At 41.5% G+C, this 16,554-nt stretch overlaps 2 protein-coding genes across 2 annotated transcripts in view; both read right to left on the bottom strand.

Moving 5' to 3' along the window:
* The window catches only part of TERB1 (telomere repeat binding bouquet formation protein 1), a 54,141-nt gene extending 50,197 nt beyond the window's left edge, over positions 1 to 3,944 (bottom strand). The window contains exon 1 of the mRNA XM_003799422.1: positions 3,869 to 3,944. The gene's annotated coding sequence lies outside the window, so the exon portion shown is untranslated. The remainder of the gene's footprint in view (positions 1 to 3,868) is intronic.
* A 2,381-nt stretch (positions 3,945 to 6,325) lies between these two features.
* NAE1 (NEDD8 activating enzyme E1 subunit 1) overlaps positions 6,326 to 16,554 on the bottom strand; it is a 31,723-nt gene continuing 21,494 nt past the window's right edge. Inside the window, exons 16-20 of the mRNA XM_003799421.2 lie at positions 16,067 to 16,153; positions 15,493 to 15,585; positions 8,762 to 8,876; positions 8,627 to 8,676; positions 6,326 to 6,551 (exon numbers count right to left, since the gene is read on the bottom strand). Of these exons, the coding sequence (XP_003799469.1) occupies positions 6,442 to 6,551; positions 8,627 to 8,676; positions 8,762 to 8,876; positions 15,493 to 15,585; positions 16,067 to 16,153 (455 nt within the window). The 3' untranslated portion in view covers positions 6,326 to 6,441. The remainder of the gene's footprint in view (positions 6,552 to 8,626; positions 8,677 to 8,761; positions 8,877 to 15,492; positions 15,586 to 16,066; positions 16,154 to 16,554) is intronic.

Genomic DNA, 16,554 nt, shown 5'->3' with positions numbered 1-16,554 from the left:
AAAAAAAAAAATAAATAATGGACAATTGAATCATATGTGGGTGTTTTTTTGCTTTGTGGGGGAGCTTAAGGACTATTTCCTTAATTTTAACTGGTCAATCTATTCTGCTTTTAATGTAATTTTTAAAAGAAAAATAGATACCTTTTAAATTTAAATGTCTTGAAATTGAACTGACAATGCACACTACCTTTGTTTCCTCCTTTTTAATACTCTCTTCTAAAAAATGATTACTTTCCACAATAAGATAGTTTGCCAAGTACTGGTAGCATTAATACAAGTCATCTTATACTAATGGCTTGTATTTTTAGAATCCACAGCAAGTGCTGCTGGTGCTGAGGGTCCTGCAGAAGCTGAGAAATGACTTCAGGGGCCTTTGAAGATGTGGCTGTGAACTTCACCCTGGAGTAGAGCAAATTGCTAGGTTGGTCACAGAGCAATCTCTACAGATATATGATGCATGAAACCTTCAGATATATGATGCATGGAACCTGGACTGTATAGCTGTCATATGGTAGAGAGATTTTGTGAAAGCAAGGTGATCAAGGTGGAGAAACCTTTAGCTGGAGTTCAGATAATATTGTGAACAAGAAAATTCCTGGAGCAAAAATCTATGTGAAAACTGTGTGTGTGGAGAAGTCTATATTGGTCATTCATCCCTTAATAAGCACATCAGAGCAACTAATTTGGTACAGAAACCATGTGTATATCAGGAATATGGAAGGCTGGGTGTGGTGGCTCATGCCTGTACTCCTATGAAGGCCAAGGCGGTGGATTGCTAGAGCTCAAGAATTTGAGACCAGCCTGAGCAAGAGGTAGACACCATCTCTACTAAAATCAGAAAAAAAATTAAAAAAAAAAACCTAGCTGGGCGTGGGCATGGTAGTGCACACCTGCAGTCCCAGCTACTCAGGAGGCTGAGGCATGAGGATCTCTTGAGCCCTAGACTTTGAGGTTGCTGTGAGCTATGATATCCCAGCTCTCTCTATCCAGGGCAACAGAGTGAACTGTCTGGAAAAAAAAAAAAAAGAGGAATATGGAGAGAAACAATATACACATACACAGTATGGGAAAGCCTTCAGTTATTATCATGCATTCTGAATACATGAAAAGCCTCATAAGGAAGAGAAACTCCATTATTGAAAAGAATGTGGCAAATCCTTCATTTGTCTTAGAAACCTTCAAAAACAGATGGTAGCACACAATGGAGGTATACCTTATAAATATAAGGTATGTGGTAAAGACTTTGATTTGCCTAGTTTATTTCACATACATGAAAAGACTCATACAGAAGAGATATCTTTTTTTTTTTTTGGAGACACAGCCTCACTTCACAGCCAACTTCAATTTCTTGGGCTCAAGTGATTCTCTTGCCTTAGCCTCCTGAATAGCTGGGAATACAGGCACCCGTCACAATGCCCGGCTATTTTTCAGAGACGGGGTCTCTCTCTTGCTCAGGCTGGTCTTGAACTTGTGAGCTCCAGCAATCCACCTGCCTCAGGCTCCCAGAGTACTAGGATTATGGGCATGAGCCACTGTACCCAGCCAAAGAGAAACCATATTTATCATCTCCAAGTCTTTCAAAGACACATGATAACACATACTGGAGACAGACCTCATAAATGTAATGTATGTGGGAAGGGCTTTGATTCTCCCAGTTCATTTTGAAGACAAGAAAGAACTCACACTGGAAATAAACCCTATAAATTAAGCAGTGTGGGAAAGCATTATCTGATTGTACATGCTTTCAAAGATACATGATAACACCCACTGGAGATGGACTCCATAAATGTACAATATGTGGGAAAAGCTTTGGTTCTCACAGTTCATTTCATGGAAGAACTCACAGTGATGAGAAACCCTATAAATGTAAATCTGGAAAAGCCTATAATTGTAGTTATTCCTTTTGAAATCATGGAAGAACTCACACTGGAGAGCTGTATAAATGTAAGGAATGTGGGAAAGCATTCTGTTGGTCCCCTTCCCTTCTAAGACATGAAAGGACTCACTGAACAAAGATCCTTATAAATGTAGTCAATATAGTAAAGCCTTTACTTGTCGCAGTTGCCCTTGAATACATGAAAGAACTCACATTGAAGAGAAACCATATCAATGTAAGGAATGTGAGAAAGCATTTCATTCTCCCAGTTCCATTCACTGTCATAGGACTTACTCAAAAGCTACACTATAAGTGTATAAAATGTGAAAAAATAAAAATCCACAACAAAGGACAAGTTATAACTTTCCAGGGTCTGATAATTATAAAGCTACATTTTAAATTATAAGTATAGTCTATTCCCACAAATGTATCTTCCAGATAAATCAGATTATGAAATATTTTCAGTAATATTCAGTGAAGAGATGCAAATTATCACAATCACTGAGATTTGAAAATTCTTTACTGTGCTCCCACAGGAAAAAAGAAAAGAATTTTTCCAGATAACCAAAAGAGCCTATCTCACTCACAGGTTTCACTTCATCTACTCCCCAAAACGGTACTGTTAACCCAAATTCAAATTTCAGTAAGAAAACTAGCTGAACAGTACTCTTTCACCTGACCTAGAAAACATTAACATCAAGAGCTTTTTGAAATTTAACTATTTCCCCAAAGGAGCAGAAAGATAAACAGCATCTTTCTGTGTAAGGCTGACAGGGCTGAAAATCCCACAAATAATTCTTGCCACCACTACAGTGCTAAGAGTATATACCCAGCCTGTAATTCTATACAGTGGAAAATGTCCTTTAAAGCTGCAGTCCCGGCTTGGCGCCTGTGGCTCAAGCGGCTAAGGCACCAGCCACATACACCTAAGGTGGCGGGTTCGAATCCCCAGCCAGGGCCCACCAAACAACAATGATGGCTGCAACCAAAAAATGGCCAGGCGTTGTGGCGAGCGCCTGTAGTCCCAGCTACTTGGGAGGCAGAGGCAGGAGACTCGCTTGAGCCCAGGAGTTGGAGATTGCTCTGAGCTGTAAAGCCATGGCACTCTACCCAGGGGCATAGCTTGAGGCTCCGTCTCAAAAAAAAAAAAAAAAGCTGCAGTCCCAGGCTGGGCACGGTGGCTGACACCTGTAATCATAGCACTCTGGGAGACCCAGGCGTGGATTGCCTGAGCTCATGAGTTCAAGACCAGCCTGAGCCAGAGCGAGACCTCCTCTCTAAAAATAGCAGGATGTTGTGGTGGGTGCCTGTAGTCCCAGTTACTTCAGGAAGCTGAGGCGAGAGAATCACTTGAGCCCAAGAGTTGGAGCTATGATGCTGTGGCACTCTAGGGCTGTCAAGAAAGTGAGACTCTGTCTCAAATAAATAGCTGCAGTCCCTCACCCCCGGGAGACCAGTACGAGCCAGTGACCTGTTAGAAACTGCGTGCACAGGAGGAGGTGAGCAGGGACCGGCTAAAATTCATCTGTTTTTACAGCCGCTCCCCAATGGCAGGCATCACCCCCAGCTCTGCCTCCTGTCTGATCACCAGGCATTAGATCGTCCTAGGAGCGCAGACCCTTCTGTGAATTGGCACAGAGAGGTGCACGATCCTTGGGAGACTCTAAGCACCCCCACCCCCGGAAAAATTGCCTTCCATGGAACCAGTCCTGGTGCCAAAAAGGTTGGGGACTGCTGCTCTGAAGGAAAGACCAGGGAGAAAGGGTAAATTATTTTGTTACAATAGTTTAAGTGGATTGGGAAGTAAGAGTCATTCAGGTCTCAGAAAACACGCTAAAAGGTATCGGGGGTCAGTTGGCCCTGCCATCTTAACCACCCCCAGATTCGGTAGCTCGGAGCCTAAGGGCTCATCGCCTCGTCCCAGGAGCGGTGGCCAACTCCGCCCTGCTCCCTCCGTTCCCTTCTGCTCAGTCGCAGCGAGGCATGGCTCACCTAAAGGGCAGGAAGAACTCCTCCTGAAGGGCTTGGGTGGTCCCTCCAGACTCTTCTCAACCAGGGCTGTCAAGTCCTGTGAGGGGCCGGGCGCCTGTTAAAGGCGCGGGCCTTTCCAGTGGCCCGCGAGACTCGGTGGCCGCAGTGGGCCAGAGCCACCAGCCGCTGACTTACCAGGCCTTCCCAGCACGGGGGAGGTCGGATCCGGATCCGTGGGCCAGTCCCAGGCCTGAGAAACAATCGCACCTGTCGTTCCCGCCCCTTCCACTCAGCAGAATCACCTGGGGGAGGCGCCTGGGGATTCACAAGGGCAGGGGGTTGAAAGCTGCCAGGTCATTGACACCTGACTAAACGGCACATGGCAATTCTCTCTCCACCAAGGCCAGTGGGGACTGCACTGGGGTCTGGTACCTGCTCAGGAAGGGCCTGTTGCCCCAGCTCAACCCATCCCCTCAGGTGAAGAAGTTAAGGGCCAGCAGGGTGGTCAGGCATTCCAGCCTCTGAGGGCGGACCAGGGCAGGCCAACCGCAACCCGCCTTCCACAGAAGGCAATAGTAGGAGTTCCCAGGCTAAGCTAAGGCAGGGCCCGAACGCGTGGAAGCAGAGGCCTTGGCCTTTACCCTCAAGCCACAACGCCCCAGGCCAGTCGCCCTCGCTTGCTTTCTTCGCTCACCTAAAATGCCTGACAGAATTTCCCGCCCAGCCGCCGGGGCGCACTTCCGTGGGGCGGGACTTCCGGCGAGACTACCCGCCCCCACGTGGGTCTCAAGAGGGGCTGCTGGTCCCCCTAAGTTTCCTTTCGCAAAGGCCTAGTGGTAGCAAGTCTGTGAGGGGAAATCCCATAATCTCACCGCCCCCGGGGTTTGAGGCTCTTTTTGCTCCCACGGTGTTAGCCAGAGTTAGGAGAGTTTGTCCTGGAGGTTGACGAGGCCTTGGCTGCGGGACCGTGGCTGGGAGGCTCCTCTCTCCCAATCTCTCCTCCGTATTGACACCTGTCCTTTGCCCAAGGCCTCCCACAGCTGGCCACCCCGACCCCACAGACGCAGCCGAGGCCTCCACAGCAGCAGCCTCAGTTCCCCCAGGAGCACTTCTGCCTGCCCAAACCAAAGGACCAGGGCTCCTGGGCGTCAAGTGGGGCCCAGGCCTGGCCTTGTCTTCGTGGTCTGGTCCCGTGCCACCTTTCAGTGCACCCCACAAGAATGCTGGGAGAGGAAACGTAGCGTCAGAGGGCTATGGCTTGCTGTGGGAAAAGTCGGTTCCTGCAGGAAGAGCAGCCGAGGAGGCAAGAGCTTGACTCGTTAGGCTCCAGGAAATCCAAATCCCAGTGAGGCACCCTCTTGGCAAACGTAGCAGGTTCTCAGGAGACACTGGCTTCAGAGACTGACCTGTAGCCAGCTGAGGGGCCTTAATGTACTGAGGCATGCAACTCGAAACTGCCCACTTCTGGGTTTCCATCTTAGGTTTTGTTGCCCTCTGATGTGCTAATGAATGCTATTTAGTCCCATGTGATTATTCTTAAAATGAAATTTAAGAATATGGATGGAATGACCCCATAAAACATGAAGTAGATGTAGACAGCAAAACCTAAGTTAATACCACATACAAGCGTATATGGTCTTATTTCTGGTAAAACTATACATCCAAATATATTTGTCTTTTTAAATTATTATTTTAAGAGAGTCTCACTCTGTTGTCCTGGGTGGAATGCCCTGGTGTCATAGCTCACAACAACCTCAAACTCCTGGGTTCAAGCAATCCTGCCTCATCCTCCCCAGTAGTGAGTAGTATGGGCCACCACTCCAGACTAATTTTTCTATTTTTAGTAGAGATGGGGTCTCACTCTTGCTTAAGTTGGTCTCAAACTCCTGAGTTCAAGGGCTCCTCCTGCCTTGGCCTTTGGGATTGCTAGGATTACAGGCTGACCCCACATCCCCAGCCTGTCTTTTTCTTTTTTTTTTTTTTCAAGACACAGTTTAACTCTGGAGTCCTAACTAGGGTGCAGTGGCATTATAGTTCACGGCAACCTCAAGTTCTTGGACTCAAGTGATCCTCTTGCCTCAGTTTTTCTATTTGTAGTAGAGATGGGGGTCTCAATATTGCTCAGGCTGGTCTCAAACTCCTGAGCTCAAAATGATCCAACCTCAGCCTCCCAGAGTGCTAGGATTACAGGCCTGAGCCACTGCCCCCAGCTTATCTTTTTAAATTATATTCCTTTTAACAAATAATGATGGTTCTAAAATGTTCATAGCCAAAATCTAAACATGGCTTAAATTCATTAAGATGGTAAGAAAAAAATAAATTATTTCTCATGAAACATAAGATAAATCTATGATTAGTAACTTTGAAGTAGCAAGCCAGTATTAATGAACTCCATAAGAAACTGATGGCTTTTATTCTCTGGAAAAATGGCTGCTTCCCTTACCCTCCTCCTTTAAGAACAATACTGCCTTATTATTATACAAATGAGAAAAATGTTTATTCAGGAAACAATTTAGCAGCTCTCCGTCAGCAGAATTTTACATGCTAAGACAAGAAGTACATTTTCAAAAAATAAGCTACATAGGGTGCTTACTCTACAACTGGAAAGTTGCAGAAGTTTGTGACATGCCACTATAAATGTAAGTATTATTAAAAATTACAAATTGTTTGGTGATTATTTTGATAACCTCTTGAGCAGCAGCTCCTGCAAGGAAAAAAAGAGAAAAGCAAATCTTTGAAAAGAGTAAATTTCAAGAGTTATATAAAAACAGTTCAATGAAGAAATCTTTTCTTGCCAAAAGCAAAGGTGTTTGAAAGTGATCCAAACCAGACACAGTACCTTTCCTGAGGTGATCAAAAATAAAAGACTATAATTCTCTATGTTACTAAAGGAAATCTAAATAGCATGATTGGTCAAACTTGTTAAAGGATACACATTGGCATAAGAGATTCTCAAATGACACCTTTTCGCTACATTTGAATTTTACCTTATGTCTGTTTTACTTTTATAATAAAGTAGAAGTATATAAATATATTTATAACTTAAAAGGATCTATATTAAATACTGCTAGACTGCTAAACTTACTCAAGAAAAAATAAAAGCAAAAAATTACCAAAAAAAAAGTTCTGCATCTTTTATAATCTGAACCTTCCTCTTTCCCAAATACTCATTAACAAAATTTGAGACTACTACACATCAGATATTGTTTTAGCACTAGAGATATAGAAAATCTGCTTGCTCTCATGCTACTTTTAACAATGAGAGAGATAATTTACAAATAAATAAAATGTATAGTATATCAATTGTCCATTAGTGCTAAGGAGAAAAGGCAAGTAATGGGGACGTAAGTGCAAAAGATGAGGGGCTCCGGGCGGCACCTGTGGGTCAAAGGAGTAGGGCGCTGGCCCCATATGCTGGAGGTGGCGGGTTCAAACCCAGCCTGGCCAAAAACTGCAGGGAAAAAAAAAAATAAGACGAGGGGCTCAGTTTTAAATAGGGGAGTCAAGGATGGCCTTACAGAAAACAGAACATTTAAACGGAGCCTAAAGTGAGGGGATATAATGGTACTGTAAAAAATGAAGTAAAAAGCCCTTTAATTTCTTCTTTTTTTTCTATAGGCAAGTCATGCAGTCATCCAACCTCTCTGGCTCTGTCTCCTCTTAGAATCTAGACTGAATATGACCTAGAGTAGGATTTTAACATATGAATTTGGGAGAACACACTCTATTGTCATTTATTCTACCAGGTTAGGAGATAGTGAGAAGAGCATGTCTGAAGGTAAACCAGGAAATGAGCTCTCACGAGATCTTGACCATGCTGGCACCCTGATCTCAAAATCTCAGCCTCGGCTCGGCGCCTGTGGCTCAAGCGGCTAAGGCGCCAGCCACATACACCTAAGGTGGCGGGTTCGAATCCCCAGCCCGGGCCCGCCAAACAACAATGATGGCTGCAACCAAAAAATGGCCAGGCGTTGTGGCGGGCGCCTGTGGTCCCAGCTACTTGGGAGGCGGAGGCAGGAGACTCGCTTGAGCCCAGGAGTTGGAGGTTGCTGTGAGCGTGATGCCATGGCACTCTACCCAGGGGGATAGCTTGAGGCTCCGTCTCAAAAAAAAAAAAAAAAAAAATCTCAGCCTCCAGAACTGTGAAAAATAAATTTCTATTGTTCATAAGTATATGGTATTCTGTTACAGCACAAGGAAGAAGCAAGGTAAGGCAGGGAAGTAAAGGAAGTTTTTATGAAAGATGGCATTTTTTAATAAGGTCTTGAAGAACGGGTAGGTTTTGGATACATAGAAAATAGAAGTTTCTAAAGCAAATGGACCCAGAGGAGCAAAGATGTAGGTACAGGAAATCAAAGTGCATTTCTGGGAGAAAAGCAAGTAAGTTGATAAGACCAAGGCTAGAAAAGCTGAGTGCTACCAGAACACAAGGTCTTCAATGTCAAGCCAACGTCCCTGGACTTGGTTTCTGAGGCCCATTTTAGGGTGTACATGTATATTGGTGGGCAGAGAGTTAGACAAGGCACACAGTCAGAGTTATGCTTTAGAAGGATTAATGGCTCTTCAGGAGTTTAAGATGGATAGCAGTGGGAGAGACGGAAGGCAGGGAGACCAGTATGGGGGCTACTGAACAACCTCAATATATTAATGACATCCTATTTCACTGACCCAATTAAAGCAGCTAAAATAGCTAAGACAAAATTTTCTATTAAAATAGTAACTATTATAGTAAACTGTACTATGTAACAGATGATAAGTCTTCTTGGCTATAGAACTCACCTCCCAAGAATGCAGCAATGGTATGTGGCTCAGCAGCTCCATATCGGCAACTGCACGAAAGAACAGAGACATGCATTTAGAGTAGCCTTAGCACAGGCAGGGCGTACCTCTTTTTTGGCCCTAAAAAATACTTACAATTCATGAATATAATCATCTTTCACCATTACAGATAAACCATATTCTTGAAGGAAGCCACTGAGACAAGACTTCAACTTTCCTATATCTTCTTCAACTTGATAGTTAGATATCCCTAAAAATATAAATTAATTTTAATTGAAATAAGTGTGATTTAAAATTAATGGCTATTTCCTTCATTTACTCCAGTTCCAGATGTTCTGCTTAAAACAGGCATGAAACTAAAGACAAAAATAATGGAAAATATGAGACCAATATTTACAAATATTATAAACCTATAAACAAAGACACCAACTAAAACCCAGCAAAAAATTCCAGTTTCATAAATCTTTGTCCACTGTTTCATATCCAGTGTCTAGAAGAGTATCTGGCACATAATGCTCAGTAATTATTTGATAAGAGAACTCTCAGTGAATGAAAAGGAAATGTCCTATTTATACCCTTTATAAAAATTACAGTCTTGGGCGGTGCCTATGGCTCAAAGGAGTAGGGCACCAGCCCCATATACCGGAGATGGTGGGTTCAAACCCAGACCTGGCCAAAAAAAAATAAGCAGGTTGAGATTATAGTGAGCTATGATTATACCTCTGTGCTCCAACCTGGGTGATAAGAGTACAATCCCATCTCCAAAAACAAAACAATTATGGTCTTTATTATCCATTTCTGAGAGACTAAATGACGCCAAGGACATAAAATTAAAATGATAGGTAACATTTATTGCGCATTAATGGATGATGAACACTGTTCTAAGTATTACATATACATACATATATATATATATATATAGTAAAAGACAGGGTCTCACTAACTCATTCAGGCTGGTCTCAAACTCCTGGCCTCAAGTGATCCTCCTGTCTTAGCCTCTCCAGCAGCTGGGACTATAGTTACAAGCCAACGCACCCTTATTTCATATATATATATATAAATTGATGTGTGTGTATATTTATATATATGTGTGAGAAATACATATATATATATATAAATTTAATACTCACAACAACCCTATGATGTGGGAACAATTATCCTCATTTCACAGACCAGAAAACTAAGGTACAGCAAAATATTTTTAACTCATCATGGCAAAACTAGGATATGAACCTAGGAAGTTCTTAATGATTAAACTGTAATGTCTCCCAAGATAAGCTATAACTACTGGAAGGAAACATAAAATTAACTTGGTATTCATATGTTACAAAAACCATGAATACTGGAGGAGCAAGATGACAGCCAAGTAAAAGCTTCCGGCACAGTGAGATTAGGGAGAGAAGATTCCAGGCATCTCTGACTGGTGGGATCGACCCAGAAACATCTCTTTGGGGACATAGGGAGTCAGCGAGAGACTTCTGGACCTCCTCCCATGAGGAGGACAAAAGCAGTGGAGAACTGGCAAGTGGTTACATGTATTTGTTGGGTCTAATCCTGCCGGCAGTGGTAAATACAGCAGCAGTGAGATTGTAAACTGAAAAGGCCTTACCTGTGAGCTGTTTTGGTTTTTTTTGGTCTTGGCACTCAGTTGAACTATCTTGGGAGTACTTGGGCAAGAGTGTGGAGGACTGTAAGCATTGTCTAGGGCCCCAGACTGAGCCACTGAGCGGGACAAAGCTAACAGTGTTCAGCTGTGGGCCACATGGAGCCATTGTGGGAGAATAGCCCCAGCAAGCTCTACCCTCAGGGTCACAGAGCAAGAACTGGGAGGGAGACCTTGGAGTATCTAGTGATTGAGCAGCCTAAAGCGGGGTCTGAGACGCCTTACAGCCCTGGCCCTCAGGGGCATAGAGTGAGACTGGTTTTGGCACACTGGATAAATGGACAGTCACTTGAGGAGTGAGCCCAGTAACAAGTGCTTTCCTGGGAAAGCTTCAGCTTAGCCAAGGTTAGCAGCTTAAAGTGCCTTTTAAGTGGGCTGAGGAGGGATTTATGCTCTCCACCCTGCGGGGTTTGAGAAATCAGCAGAGGCCTCCAGTCTCCAGTCTCCATCTCGTATAGCTGTGTCAGCATTGTGATTAACATCTCATACCCCGGAAGATCACCTGTTGCCCAGACAATATTCAGCAAGACATATATACTTTTTGGGGTTTTTTGTTTGTTTTTAAAATTTTAACATTTCCCTCTAGACTTTTTCCTTTTTTTTCTTTCTTCATTTTTCTAGCTTAAATATAATTTTCCATTGTTGGATTCTTTAACAATTAGAACTTCATTTTAGCTAGTGTTTCTACCCCTATTATTTGGTTTTTCCACCAATTTTATCCCATAAAGGTTTCTGTTTGCTTATTTTGGTTTGATTTACAGCATTTCTGTCTTTCCTCTCTACTTGGTAGAGGTAGGGTACTGTGTCCAAACAGGCTAGCAAAGAGCTTATGACCTCAAATATCACCCTGATACCAAAACCAGGAAAAGACCCAACTAAAAAGGAGAATTTCAGACCAATTTCACTAATGAATATAGATACAAAAATTCTCAACAAAATCCTAGCCAACAGATTACAGCTTATCATCAAAAAAGTCATACATCATGATCAAGTAGGTTCATCCCTGGGATGCAAGGCTGGTTTAACATACCCAAGTCCATAAACATTATCCACTGTATTAACAGAAACAAAAACAAAGACCATATGATCCTCTCAATAGATGCAGAAAAAGCATTCGATAAAATCCAGCATCTTTTTCTAATTAGAACACTGAAGAGTATAGGCATACATGGCACATTTCTTAAACTTAAAGCTATCTATGATAAACCCACAGCTAATATTTTACTGAATGGAGTAAAACTGAAAGCTTTTCCTCTTAGAACTGGAACCAGACAAGGTTGTCCTCTGTTACCATTACTATTCAACATAGTGCTGGAAGTTCTTGCCAATACAATGAGGCAAGACAAGGAAATAAAGTACATCCAAATGGGAGCAGAGGAGGTCAAACTCTCCCTCTTTGCTGACGGTATGATCTTAAACTTACGGGGTTGTGTCTTTGGGGATAGACTCCTGGAAGTCATCAAAAAATACAGTAATCTCTCAGGATATAAAATCAATGTCCACAAACCAGTAGCCTTTGTATACGCCAATAACAGTCAAGATGACAGGCTAATAATTAAGGACACAACTCCTTCACCATAGCTTCAAAGAAAATGAAATACCTAGGAATATACTTAACAAAAGAGGTGAAGGACCTCTATAAAGAAAATTATGAAACCCTAAGAAAGGAAATAGCAGAGGATATTAACAAATGGAAGAACATACCATGCTCATGGCTGGGAAGAATCAACATTATTAAAATGTCTATACTTCCCAAAGCAATCTACAGATTCAATGCCATCCCTATTAAAATACCAACATCCTACTTTCAAGACTTGGAAAAAATGATTCTGAGTTTTGTATGGAACTAGAAAAAACCCCGTATAGCTAAAGCAGTTCTTAGTAATAAAAACAAAGCTGGGGGCATCAGCATACCAGATTTTAGGCTGTACTACAAAGCCATAGTGGTCAAGACACCATGGGTACTGGCACAAAAATAGAGACATAGACATTTGGAATAGAATAGAAAACCAGGAAATGAAACTAACATATTACAACCACCTAATCTTTGATAAACCAAATAAGAACACATCTTGGGGGAAAGACTCCCTATTCAATAAATGGTGCTGGGAGAACTGGATATCCACATGTAAAAGACTGAAACTGGACCCCCACCTTTCTCTACTCTAAAAATTGATTCAAGAAGGATAAAGGACTTAAATTTAAGGCATGAAACAATAAAAATTTTCAAAGAAAGCACAGGAAAAATGAGGAAAGATATCAGCCTAAGGAAAGACTTCATGAAGAAGATTGCAGTGGCAATTACAACAACAAAAATAAACAAATGGGACTTAAAATGAAAAGCTTCTGTACAGCTGAGACAACAACCAAAGCAAATAAACAACCTACACAATGGGAAAGGATATTTGCATATTCTAAATCAGACAAAAGCTTGATAACTAGGATCTATAGAGAACTCAAATTAATCCACATGAAAAAAGCCAACAATCCCATATATCAATGGACAGAGACATGAACAGAACCTTCTCTAAAGAAGACAGATGAATGGCTAACAAACATGAAAAAATGATCATTATCCCTAATTATTAGAGAAATGCAAATCAAAACCACTCTAAGATACCATCTAACCCCAGCAAGAATGGCCCACATCACAAAATCTCAAAACTGCAGGTGCTGGCGTGGATGTGGAGAGAAGGGAACACTTTTACACTGCTGGTGGGACTGCAAACTAATACAACCTTTTTGGAAGGAAGTATGGAGAACCCTCAAAGAACTCAAGCTAGACCTCTCATTTGATCCTGCAATCCCATTACTGGGCATCTACCCAGAAGGAAAAAAATCCTTTTATCATAAGGACACTTGCACTAGACTGTTTACTGCAGCTCAATTTACAATCGCCAAAACGTAGAAATAGCCTAAATGCCCACCAACCGAGCAATGGATTAACAAGCTGTGGTATATGTACACCATGGAATACTATTCAGCCATTAAAGAAAATGGAGACTTTACAGCCTACCTGGATGGAAGTGGAACACATTATTCTTAGTAAAGCATCACAAGAATGGAGAAACATGAATCCCATGTACTCAATTTTGATATGAGGACAATGAATGACACGGTGAGGGAAGGGGAGAGCAGAGAGAGAAAGGAGGGAGGGGTGGGGGGAAGGAAGAACAGAGAGAGGGAAGGAGGTGGGGTCTTGGTGTGTGCCACACCTTTTGAGGGCAAGACACGATTGTAATAGGGACTTTACCTAATAAATGCAATCAGTATAACCTGGTTTCTTATACCATCAATGAATCCCCAACAATAAAAAAAAAAAAAGAAAGAAAAAAACGTGAATATTTTTTAACCCCTCTAGTTTAAAAATGATTATCACCACTCTTCCTCATAATAGTAATACCTACCCTTTACAGAGCATTTAACAAGCACCTGGGCAGAATGTTGCGTGGTCTTCACACATTGTACATTTAACCCTTAAAGTTCAAAAGTAGATACTATGACTACTACTCCATAAATGAGATAAGTGAGGCTTGGAAGGAAATAGTGACTTACTCAAGGTTATGTAGACAGGAGATAAAGCTTTGATTACAATTCAGGTTTAACTCCAAAGCCTATGTTCTATGTGGTAGCTAATGTCCCAAAATTACTCCCCAGTAAACACCCGCTTTGTGCCCTTATGTAATTTCCTCCCTCTCTTAATCTAACTTGGTCCTATGAAATCAATAGAACACAATGTTAAGTGATGCTGTGTGACTTCCGAGGCTAGGTCATAAAAAACCTTATACCTTCCAGTTGGGTCTTTTGGAATGTTAACTCTGGGGAAGTCCAACACCAGACTAAAATGCTAAAAGAAAATCCCAGCTAGCTGTAGGGAGAGATGGCTGATCAGCCTCCGGCTGTTCCCACTATCCCAACCAAGGTACACAGTGAGTGAAAATGTCTTCTTGGATGTGTAAGTCAAGACTTCAGAATGACTCCAGCCCTAGGTGTCATGCAACTACCTGAAACTTCCATTCCCCAATGAGAGCTGCCTAACCAAGGCCGGTCAATCCACAAAATCCTAAGACAGTAATTTTCAATCAGTGTGCCCCAGCACACTGGTGTGCTGTGAAAGGATCATAGGTGTGCCTAAATTTTTTTTAAGGATCATTAATTAAGGCCAAAGGCATTAGCTCACACCTAAAATCTTAGCACTCTGGGAGGCCAAGGCAGGTGGATTCCTTGAGCTCAGGAGTTTGAGACCAGTCTGAGCAAGAGCAAGACCTCATCTCTACTAAAAATAGAAAAATTAGACAGGAATTGTGGTGAGAGCCTATATTCCCATCTACTTAGGAAGTTAAGGCATGAAGATCACTTAAGCCCAAAAGTTTGAGGTTGCTGTGAGCTATGAAGCCATGGTACTCTACCCAAGGTGACAGAGTAAGACTCTATCTCAAAAAAAAAAAAAAAGAATAAAGAACAACCACATATCTTTGAGATTATGCCAATTCACAATCTTAATTGTCAGTCATACTACATGTATGGATAATAAAAAATAGATACTAAACAAAGAAATCCCTCATCGTCAAGAGTTCTGAGTTCAGAAGTCCCAGGGTACTTCTCTGGTTTTCCTATTCCAATAAACTGAAGTCGGTGTGAGTTTTAGTAGCAAACTATGGACACTGGCAGGAAAAAAAAGTTTTCTTCTATAAGCATTCAACCAATTTCCTCTGTAATAATTTGTAACAATGGCTCGGCGCCTATAGCTCAACCAGCTAAGGCGCTAGCCACGTACACCTAAGGTGGCGGGTTCGAATCCCCAGCCTGGACCCGCCAAACAACAATGACGGCTGCAACCGAAAAAATAGCCGGGCGTTGTGGCGGGCGCCTGTGGTCCCAGCTACTTGGGAGGCTGAGGCTGGAGACTTGCTTGAGCCCAGGAGTTGGAGGTTGCTGTGAGCTGTAATGCCATGGCACTCTACCCAGGGGGACAGCTTGAGGCTCTGTCTCAAAAAAAAAAAATAATTTGTAACAAAACACTACTTGCAAATAGTCACTTAAAAAATGGTAGTTCCTCTCTGGGGAGAACTACATGTAATTTGTTCACAATGTGAAATTCAAGCATCTCTATTATAAACACCCTAAGAACACTTTAAGATCAATCAATTTAAGTGTTTACTCACAAGTTTATTATATGTGGTAATTTAATGACTATTCTTACCTGGATATCTACCATGTTGTTTATGAAATCTATCAACAGCGCGTAACATTAAGTACAATACTATTTCATTATCTGGATTGTCCATGCTGGAAACTGAAAGGAAAAAAAATTTCAGTATAATTTGAGTAATCCATAACATACAAATATCAAAGGGCTGAATTTACTACATATTCAAGTTTCTGGATCTAAGACAATTTTACCACAAAATTTAAATATATTTGTGATAAGAAAATAGAAAACAGTAAATAATAACAAAATAAAAGGAGATACATTAAAATGTAATCCAGTGGTCTCATAGACTATTAGTTGGAGTTGCACAATCTCTACTAAAGTAGTAAGATGCTGACTATAACACAACATACTTGATGACCTAAATATTATTTTAAGTACATACTAAGTTTCATATAACATGTATATAAATTATAATTATTGGATACGTTTATAGAACAAAATTAGAGTATAGACATTTACATCATCTTTTATAGTCTATCACTCAACACTATTATATGCAAAATATTTCATATCTTTTAAGTTAATTAAAATAAACCTAGCGTCAGATGGCTAGTGTACTTACTAATTTCATCCTTGTTAACTGTGTTCAAACCATATTCTTCAGCTAAGGATCGACATCTTACCACTCGAAGAAATGCAGAATTGCTGCCTAAACACCAGAAAGACATTATGGAATTAAGGGTTGTGACAGGTGAATCTTCAAAATCACAGATCACTTTAGAATAGGAAGTTTTCTGTATTCCCTTCTCAGATATGGCAATATGAAGAAATGTCTTCTATTTGGCTCTAATCGTTAGCAGAGAAAGCACTAGAGCACAAACCACCTTAAATCCATATTCTCAGCACATCAACTAGTTCAACATTGCCTAAGAAATTGATGGCATATCTGTGAACCTCAGTTTTCAAGGGTAAAATGGGAATAATGCTGTTTACACCTATGAGAATTGTTTGTGGGCCAAATGTGACAGTTGTATAAAGTGGATATACCTACCAGTAGCATTTATCTTTATTATGGATAAGTAGTCCTTTTTTTTTTTTTTTTTTTTTTTT

The sequence above is a fragment of the Otolemur garnettii genome, unplaced genomic scaffold (genome assembly GCF_000181295.1).
Source record: "Otolemur garnettii isolate 467f Iridium unplaced genomic scaffold, OtoGar3 scaffold00151, whole genome shotgun sequence".
Classification (NCBI taxonomy): Eukaryota; Metazoa; Chordata; class Mammalia; order Primates; family Galagidae; genus Otolemur; species Otolemur garnettii.
This window is presented reverse-complemented; position numbering and strand designations above follow the sequence as displayed.